The sequence below is a fragment of the Camelina sativa genome, chromosome 4 (assembly GCF_000633955.1).
Source record: "Camelina sativa cultivar DH55 chromosome 4, Cs, whole genome shotgun sequence".
NCBI classification, from domain to species: Eukaryota; Viridiplantae; Streptophyta; class Magnoliopsida; order Brassicales; family Brassicaceae; genus Camelina; species Camelina sativa.
Window position 1 is genome coordinate 23,698,513 of NC_025688.1, and position 9,015 is coordinate 23,707,527.

Consider the following 9,015-nt stretch of genomic DNA (forward strand, 5'->3'; position numbering starts at 1 on the left):
TGTAAAAGATTATATTTGATTAATGTTTTTTTTTGTAAAATACAAAAAAAATTGTCATATGGTTGGATATTACATTAAAACCCCAAAATAATAGTTTTTTTCTAGAGTCATTCACTATAGAAAATCTTAAGTGTAATTTAAGAAACTAGAAGAGATGTTAATAAGAAGATGGATTCAGATCACACTAGACAACAAATGATTGTCATATGTCAAGTGATGAAACTTGAACAAATCTAATAACTCATAGATAGAAACATACTCAGAACGAGGATCATATCCAGAGAGAAATCTATGAACTGAACCTTCTAGCTCTAGACAACTCTCTCCTGCGACCTTCTTCATCTTAGTTTCCTTCATTACCTTCCTAACTTCAGCTGCTTCATCCCACATCCCCGCTTCCGCAAACCTATTCGCCACAATCACCAAATTCCCACTCCTCTTTGGCTCTAACTCAATCAATCTCTTTTTTACTTTCTCTCCAATCCCTTTATCATCATCATCATGATGGATAGTACACGCAGATAGTAGAGTTCTCCAAACAACCGCATCAGGCTCAAAAGGCATTTTCTTTATAAAGTCATACGCCTCGTTTAGTCTACCTGCACGTCCCAATATATCAACCATTGCACCATAATGAATCATCATTGGTTTGATCTTGTGTGTTTTCTCCATTTCGTGGAAGTATCTGTACCCGTCCTCCACCAATCCCGTGTGGCTACAAGCGCATAAAACACCGAGAAATGTCACGTAGTTTGGTCTCACAGACGATTCTTTCATCATCTTCGAGAAAAGGTGAAGTGCTTCTCCTGCAAATCCGTATTGTGCTAACCCTACAATCATGGCGCTCCAAGTCCAAACATTTTTATCAGCCATTCTTTCGAAAACTAACCTAGCATACTCTAAACCACCAGACTTTGCATACATATCAACAAGTGCAGTACCAAGTCTACAGTTCAACTCTAACTCTCGTACCATCACCTGTGAATGTATCAATTTTCCCAAGCTCAAGTTACCAACACACGCAGAGAGCAAAACCACCATTGTCGTCTCATCCGGATAAAACCGCAAACCAATCATCTCTAGAAAACACTCAATCGCTGAATTGAACTTACCATTCTCAACGAGAGCAGTCATGATCGAGTTCCAAGAAACCAAATTTCTCTCAGTCATTTCGTCGAACACCTTCCTGGCACTAGAAGTTTTCTTACAAGTACCATAGAGATGAATAAGATTGTTCCCAACATAGACATCAGAATCAAACCCATGTTTAAAAACCTCGACTTGGATCTGTCTCCCTGCAGTGAGACCTAAAAACGAAGCGCAAGCCTTGAGAAGAAAAGGAAAAGTGAGCTTATTAGGTTTGATCCTTCGTCTCTTCATCTCAGAGTAAACCCAAATCGATTCTACAGGAGAGTCGCTCGATGAATAGCCTCTGCTGAGCATATTCCAAGTGGAAGGAGTCGAATCTGAAGAGTGAAGCAGAAGGGTTCGCGCAAAAGTAAGGTCCTTGGCGTGAGATAGTGAAGATACACGTACAAGCTCGCTGATGATAAAGCTGTCATTTTGGAGAGCGGAGACATGGATTTGGCCATGGATCTGTAAAAGATGTTTGATTGAGGAACAAAGCTTGAGTAAGATAAGGCATTGGTGTTTCTTTGATTTGAAACTTGACTCTGAACTACGAATCATTCTACTTCCTTGTGATAATGTCAAATTATGCCATTGGAGCTCCGAGTCTTGAGTGATCCAATAGCATAAAGTTTCAATTTTTCAAATCAGTGTTTTATTTATAGCTTTGGAGTTTGGTTTAACAGAACCGAAGTAAAATCTAACGTTCATTCGGTTCGGTTAAATGTGAAATTGATATTACCTGAACCAAAAAATATAATCTTTCATGTCACAAGTTAAGTAGAGAGAATTACATGAATTTACAAGGTCAACAAAATATATAAAATTACACTTTTTTTTCCTCTCTGATTCGGTGATGGTGTCGTAGGTTCTGGTTGGGAGGATCAATCTCTCTGATTCGAGTGCTGTTTCAATTTCAAGCTCTGATCAAGAAAACTTCCTCCATTAATGTTCTTCTTATCTCTGAGAACCAAAACCATTTAATGATTTTATACACATACTGGTTGTGGGAAGTTCCAATCATGTGATGTGAGCTGCAGGTTATACAGAACATGATTACGACTCTAAGTGGCATGATCATGTTTCAAGGAAACAAAGGCTTTTGTTTATATATACTTACCAAAGCAGAGTAGGGAGAGGTGGTTAATTATTATTCTGAATCTTCTTCACTTTCTTCTTCACTTTCTTCTTCAGACTCGAACCTAAGGAAACGAGCTGAGTTTCTGAGGGTAAATGATTTGTTTAGCCTCGGAATCTTTGTTCTCTTTTGTTTCGTTGTAAAACCTTTCGCTACAAGTGTATCGAACAAATCTCCCATTTCCATTTTCTTTCTCAAACCATCGTGTTCGTCCATGAACCTTCAAAAGAACCACAACATAACGTGTGTGGAATATATCAGATTCTAAAACTATAGTTAAATGGCAATGTAAAAGCGTGTTTCCCTGACAACGTTCATTTGTTTTGATCCATTGGGAGGAAATAACGAATGAATATTTCTTCAGATGACATCAAAGATGCAGAAGTTTTTAAATTACCTTTCACGTATTGCTTTGAAGGCGTCTTTAGTTGCATAAGGAAGACCAGTTTTTGGATCTCGGTACCTGTATCATCACCAATACACAACAGTTAAAAACTCGTTTTAGAATTGCAGAGAAAAGACAATCAGGTTGCTTGTGTAGAACATCATTTTTTTAATAGGTGTATAACAAAAACAAACTGATAACTTCTTTTTAGTAGACCTACAATGGATCTTGTTCTTCTAATGACAAAATAGATGAATAGAAAACCTCTTACTTGGCAGGCAATCCGGTTATCACACATACAGCTTTTTCTGGATCTGGAAAGAGAAAAAAAAAACCAATATACAGACAGAGATCAGTATAGAACTATAGATCAATATGAACATATTTATGTTCATCTCCAAACACAACTCAGAACAAAATTACTTACAGGGAACAGACTTCGTTGACAACTCTGAATTGAACGACGCACCATTACTGAATTCTAAATAGTTGCATCCTGCATGTAAAGTTAGAAGTTAAACAATACAGATGTTAGTCTGGAAATATCCGTTTAGATTGGAAAACTTATTTTGCTGGGAGAGCTTACCATCTTTTGAAATATACCGAATCTGAGGACCCTTGTAGACTGCTTTATGCACAATCGCTTTCTTTTTCACTTCTTCTTCCCTTGCCAAGACACGTTCTAAATTCCTCAAATTCATGATTTCTGCAAAACACCTGACGTTAGCAATTTGAGTTTCTGACAGAAAAAAAAACTGATGCAGCATCAAAAATCCAAACCTGTTTGAGCAGCTTCAAGCAGCATTTCTTCTTGTGTCATCCGTTTTTCCTCCCCTACTTTTTTCCTTTGTATTGGCTGAACAATCACAAGAACGAAGTCAACATGGCAAGACTAAAACAAACTATGAAAATGCAGCCATTAGCTAATGAGGATGAGTTCTGTGGAAACCTTTGTTGTCGCCTGTATAGCAGCACGCAACGCATCTCTTTCTGCTTGCCGCACAACTACTGAAGTCCGGGTAGATTTCCTAATGAACTTCTCACCTTCCATATCTTCTTGTGCTTCATTCTCTTCTTTTTCGTCTTGTTCCTTATGTCCCACTTCTTCACCTAGCTTCTCATCTGCAGGAGTATCTTCTAACTTCGAAATTACCTTTGTCTTCTTCTTCTTTTTCTTTGATGCAGGTTTCCCAGGGTAAATCAGCCGCTTCTTTGGCAGATCCCTGCAACAATGTATACAATTGTAACAAAACTAAAAAAAAAAAAACACATAATGAGCTACTGAAAAATGCCAAACGAGACAAACCTCTCTACTTTTTCATTTTCTGCTACTGCTTCAGGCTCGGGCTCCTATTCCCAAACAAAAGCAAAATAAAAGAAGCTTAATAAAAATGGAACTAGAGCAATAGCTTGGTGAAGAATAAGAACTGAATATACAGGCAGCATGTAAAAACTACATCGTCATTGAAGTCGCTGTCAAATTCATCAGCAACTTCACCTTCTGCTTCATATTCATCATCATGTTCTTCCTGCATATAGCAAAGATAGAAGAGAGATATATAAATTGGCAACATACATACAAAAATATATCTGCAATAGTAGTATCTGATTGTTCCATTATGTATTATAACATCTACAATTTATAATAAAACAAACCTCTTTAAGAGCTTCTTGATTCCAAAACTGTTCATCTTCTTCTACTTCGTCATCAAGCAACTTGGTCATCCTTGCAAACAAAGAAAAGTAAGTGAGAATAAAAAGATTCGAAAAACACAATCTCAGGGTAAAACACCATTCATAAAGTAAGAAGCTTTAGAGCTCGAAGTTGTTTCTTACCGTTTACCCCGAGTTGCTCGGGTTGTACGGTCCAAGAACACCACTGGCTCCTCTTTATCGCTTTCCATTGATAACCTCTGCAAGTTCACTCCTTTAACCAAACAACATTAGGGTTTTTACGAAAATTTCGATGAAATCAAAATCTAAAGGAACAAACAAAAACACCTAAAATCTGAGTGAGAACACAGTGATTGATCTACGAAGAGCCCACGAAAGCAAAAGGAGTGAGAAGTGAATTGTTTGATGAGCTTAAAAATCTCACCTTGGGGAGCATTAGGTTGGAGGAGTTTATTTCGACGAGCACGTCCTCGCCGGCGACCACCGCACTGATTCTTTTCACCCTTTTTGATTCACTTTTCCACGTGGCAGTAGTTCGTAAACAGTTATTATTGAACTTGAGATATTATTATTGGGCCTTTATGTAAAGATAATTTTAAAGCCCATTATATATTTTTTTAACTAGGAAAATTACTTGAGTGAAAAAAGTGAAACACTTTTGTCATACATGTCTGATGATGTCTCTTTCGTTATGTCATCTATTTAAGATAAAAAAACATCCTGAACAGTTGTCATGATCGAGGGGAGAGAGTTTTTGATAAGTCTTAAACTCTTTAAGGAGCCGCAATATTGAAGTTGAGATATATCCTCCTCATGCAGGACCACTCTTGCGCAGGTTTGTACACGCTTCTACAACTATATAAAACGAATTTTTGAATTTGTGCTTTTCTTCTACTTTCATTCTCCATAACATTTTTTTTTTTTTTTTTTTTTGTCTTTTAAATTGAGTTACATAGTGTTAATAGACGTCGATTACTTAATAATCTTAGTATGATATTATTTTTAGATTCGTGAGTATAGGCAATTTCGAATAAAAATTTTATGATTTTTTCTTCAACAAAGGTGTAATCAGAGAACCAACGTAACGTACAATAGTTTTCTTTTTTGGATGAAACCAAAATCAAAGAACCAACGTACGCTCATTTTCTTTTTTTGGGTAAAACCAAGAAACGTTACAATCAGTTCTTGGATTGTACTGCCCGTTGCATTATGTCTTGTAGCAATAATGTGATGTTGGAATGAGAAGAGCCTCCTTCCTCCACAGCCCTGTGAGCTGATTCTCCAAGCTCTTTGACTCTTTTTCTTCTCTCATTAGCATCATTACTATCACCCATCAACTCTTCCACTGCCTTCTTTACCCCTTCTTTATCCACCAACACTCCTATTTTCTCTTCTTCTCCCCATCTCATGACCTCTTCAACCCCGGCACTTACACCTACTTTTAGCACCTGCACAACCAGTTTCTGGTTGCAGAACTGATCTCCAAACAATGGCCATGTGAGCAATGGAACTCCCGAGGTGATTCCCTCTAAAGTTGAGTTCCATCCACAGTGTGTCAAGAATCCTCCAACGGCAGGATGTGGAAGGATAAGCATTTGAGGCGACCATCCTCTTATGAGAAGGCCTCTCTCTTTGGTTCTTTCTTTAAAACCGCTCTCTGAGATCCAGTCAACTAACTCGTTATACCTCTCCCAACCTCTTATGACCCAAATGAATGGTCTTTGGGATTCCTCGAGGCCTAACCCGATCTCTTTGAGCTGAGACAGAGGAAGATTACATATACTTCCAAGACAAACATATAGCACAGACCCTTCTTCTTTAGAATCAAGCCAATTAATACACTCTTCTTGATCAATGGCCGCCTTGTTTCCCCTCTCGGCTTTGTCTTCTCCTACCTTGTTGCACAAGGAAACCGGTCCGATGCTCCATACCTTACTCGCTTTAACTTTCTTGTAGTCTCTAACATAAGCTGGCTCAAGCTCTTCAAAGGTGTTAACAATCACACCATACGAAGTGTTATCCGCTTCTGTCATTCCGCCAAGAAAGTCTTTCCAATCTCCAGGAGCTAAGATAGTTGGAAGCTGAGATTTTGTGAACTCAACTTTGTCAGGGAAATTTGGAACGGAGAAGTACTCCTTTTCCGACTCTAACGCTTCCACGAGCTCGTGGTTTTGGTGCATAATATGCATACAAAGAAGATTGAAGCAACACATGCCATGAAAGATGATTTTTGGTATGCCAAGGTTCTTGGCAACTCTGTTTGTATAAGGCAAACACATGTCGGCAATTATGCAGCTTGGCCTAGGTTGAATCTCTTTCAAGAGCTCCTCCACCGGTTCCCCCAGCATATTAATTGCTAGAAAGAAGTTTAATGACGCCCCCAACGAATCGAGCAAGTCCAAATTCTCATGTCCTTCCCATAAACCCGATTCTTGAGATGGAAACTTTATCTGCACAAGATTGATGGGCAAGCCGGACTGGATGGCCCGGCTGAGAACGTTCTTGAACCGGGCTGCGTTGTGAGGCGTCGTGACAATGGTTATAGTCACCCCTCGCTGAGCCAAGAGCCTTGCAATATCCACCATGGGGATCATGTGACCTTGAGCCATGAAAGGGAAGAGAACAAAGTGAAGAGAAGGAAATTGGTGGCTAGTTTCGGATGCCATGAGGAACTCTCTTAATTATGTTCTTTTTGGTTTTTGTTTTGCTTTGATTCTGATTTTGTGTGTTTCTCTGTGCAACACATATATATTTATATTCATCGACTCATGAAAAGGATAAATAGCCATGAAAACAAACCCATAATTAAAATGTGATGTAAGAAAGAACAAAAAGCAAATTGGCTTATTCGTTACAGTTACAGAACACCGAGTGGTTCACAATACGAAGTAAAATATGATAATATATCGTGTCGGGAGCTCAAGTGTTCTTTCGTATTCATAATTTCATATAAGCCCCAAAAAGTAAGAGAAAATATCTTTGAGAACTACGTCGAAATTATAGTGAAGATTTCACAGCCGCAGAAAAAAAAAAACAAATATTGGGTGGAAGAATTTAGAAACAAACAAACTCGAACTATCGGGATCTCCTGCTTTTTATAGCATTGGACAACAAACCTCAAAGCATCAAAAAGGCCCCATCATAACCTAAAGGAACAAAAAAAGACCAAAATTTAAGTGAGAACACAGTGATCTAAGAAGTGCCCACGAAGGCAAGAGTGAGAAGTAACTTGTTTAATGAGCTTAAAAGTCTCACCTTGTGGAGAATTAGGTTGGAGGATTTTATTTCGACGAGCACGTCCTCGCCGGCGACCACCGCACTGATCCTTTTCACCCTTTCGATTCACGTTTCCACGTGGCAGTAAAGAGTTATCGAACTTGAGATGTTATTGGGAAGTCAGATAATTTTAAAGCCCATATTATATTTGTAACTAGAAAATTACAATATACGTAACATCTTCTGTATCTATATTTTTTGAGACATTTATGAAATAAATCCTCAAGTTCAAAACTATTTACAATCATACCATTAGTATTAAATATTTTTAATTTTAATTTATAAATATGATTTGATTATATTTCTCTTCCTTATAAAGGCCCAAGTCCATTAGCATCAAATTAATACTTTTAAAAATAACAAAAGATTTATCATATTTTATGTTTTTTGGATTGACAATTCCTATGTTATAAGCTTTCCAACTTTTTAAACAATCTCCCTAATCGCAACTTTCCTAAACAATATTGGAATCACTACCTAACCATTATCATTAAAGGCTCTTATATACTTTTAAGTTAACAAAACTCACTTAAAGTAAGACTATGTAAAGTAATGTACGCCAACGTAGAGACATTTAGATGATTCATTTGATCTACCAAATCCTATAGTGTATAATTTCATATTTTAAATGCATTTACTAAATTAAAAATAAAAATGTAACATGTAAATGTAAAAATTACTTGTGGGTTAATAAATTAATTTAAGTAAATACTAAATTAAATGCTTATGCCAAAAGAATTGTTTTAAAATAATTTTAGTTTTGAATATCACGGTTATATAGCAGGACAGATTTGGGTTGATATATATATATATATATATATATATATATATATATATAAATAAAAATTAAAATACTATTAATTTGGTGTTTATCTTATTATTATTTTATTAACATCATCAATATTAGAATATTAAAAAATTTAATTAAATTATGCTTATGTAAACAAAAATGTCATGCAATAAATCACAAATTAAATCCTAAAATTAACAATCTAAATACAATTATACGATTTCAAACACTAAATAAAATCAACAAATAATTATAACTTCAAATTTAAAAGTTTTCGGTCAAGAAAATATCGATATACCGCGGGTGAAAATTTAGTATAAGTGAAAGTGAACATTAAAGGGTCTGACCAAACATGTAACATTTTTGTTGTCCTCATACATATATTACAAGTCTCTTTATCTTTTAGTTTTGCATTATAGTATCATCTTTAAGAATTAAGGTATAAACATCATGAACAGTTGTCATGATCGATGAGAAAGAGTTGTTGATACGTCTTCAACAAGAGTGAACAAAAACAAACGTGTTGATATGTCTAAACTCTTGAGGAGCCGCTAGAAGCAAAGTTGCGATCCTCCTCATGCAGGACCACTTGAGAAGGTTTCTACACTCTTCTACAACTAAAAA

At 36.5% G+C, this 9,015-nt stretch overlaps 3 protein-coding genes across 5 annotated transcripts; all 3 read right to left on the reverse strand.

Annotated features, from left to right (window-relative positions):
- Positions 121 to 1,766, reverse strand: LOC104782094 (pentatricopeptide repeat-containing protein At2g36730). The gene has a single exon (XM_010506918.2). The coding sequence runs from the start codon at positions 1,687 to 1,689 to the stop codon at positions 175 to 177; it is 1,515 nt and encodes a 504-aa protein (XP_010505220.1). The 5' UTR covers positions 1,690 to 1,766; the 3' UTR covers positions 121 to 174.
- Positions 1,861 to 4,841, reverse strand: LOC104782096 (SWR1 complex subunit 2-like). Of its 3 annotated transcripts, none has more exons than XM_010506921.2 (13): positions 4,750 to 4,841; positions 4,488 to 4,578; positions 4,308 to 4,377; positions 4,109 to 4,180; positions 3,958 to 4,001; positions 3,601 to 3,874; positions 3,432 to 3,507; positions 3,238 to 3,357; positions 3,079 to 3,147; positions 2,923 to 2,965; positions 2,664 to 2,729; positions 2,249 to 2,486; positions 1,861 to 2,091 (listed from the first exon to the last, which is right to left on the reverse strand). In XM_010506921.2, exons 2-12 carry the CDS (start codon positions 4,553 to 4,555, stop codon positions 2,279 to 2,281), a joined length of 1,110 nt encoding a protein of 369 aa, XP_010505223.1. In that variant the 5' UTR covers positions 4,556 to 4,578; positions 4,750 to 4,841; the 3' UTR covers positions 1,861 to 2,091; positions 2,249 to 2,278. The 3 variants fall into 3 exon arrangements, with proteins under 3 accessions (XP_010505223.1, XP_010505221.1, XP_010505222.1); XM_010506919.2 differs by having other exon boundaries at positions 1,861 to 2,162; XM_010506920.2 differs by having other exon boundaries at positions 1,861 to 2,162; positions 4,653 to 4,807.
- Positions 5,357 to 7,051, reverse strand: LOC104782097 (UDP-glycosyltransferase 73C1-like). The gene has a single exon (XM_010506923.2). It carries the CDS (start codon positions 6,989 to 6,991, stop codon positions 5,504 to 5,506), a length of 1,488 nt encoding a protein of 495 aa, XP_010505225.1. The 5' UTR covers positions 6,992 to 7,051; the 3' UTR covers positions 5,357 to 5,503.

Coding starts and splice junctions, on each gene's coding strand:
- LOC104782094 (XM_010506918.2), bottom strand. CDS start 1,689: ATGATTCGTAGTTCAGAGTCAAGTTTCAAATCAAAGAAACACCAATGC.
- LOC104782096 (XM_010506921.2), bottom strand. CDS start 4,555: ATGGAAAGCGATAAAGAGGAGCCAGTGGTGTTCTTGGACCGTACAACC. Junction 3,358..3,431: donor GCTTGAAGCTGCTCAAACAG/GTTTGGATTTTT, acceptor GGTGTTTTGCAG/AAATCATGAATTTGAGGAAT. Junction 2,966..3,078: donor GTCAACGAAGTCTGTTCCCT/GTAAGTAATTTT, acceptor TTCTCTTTCCAG/ATCCAGAAAAAGCTGTATGT.
- LOC104782097 (XM_010506923.2), bottom strand. CDS start 6,991: ATGGCATCCGAAACTAGCCACCAATTTCCTTCTCTTCACTTTGTTCTC.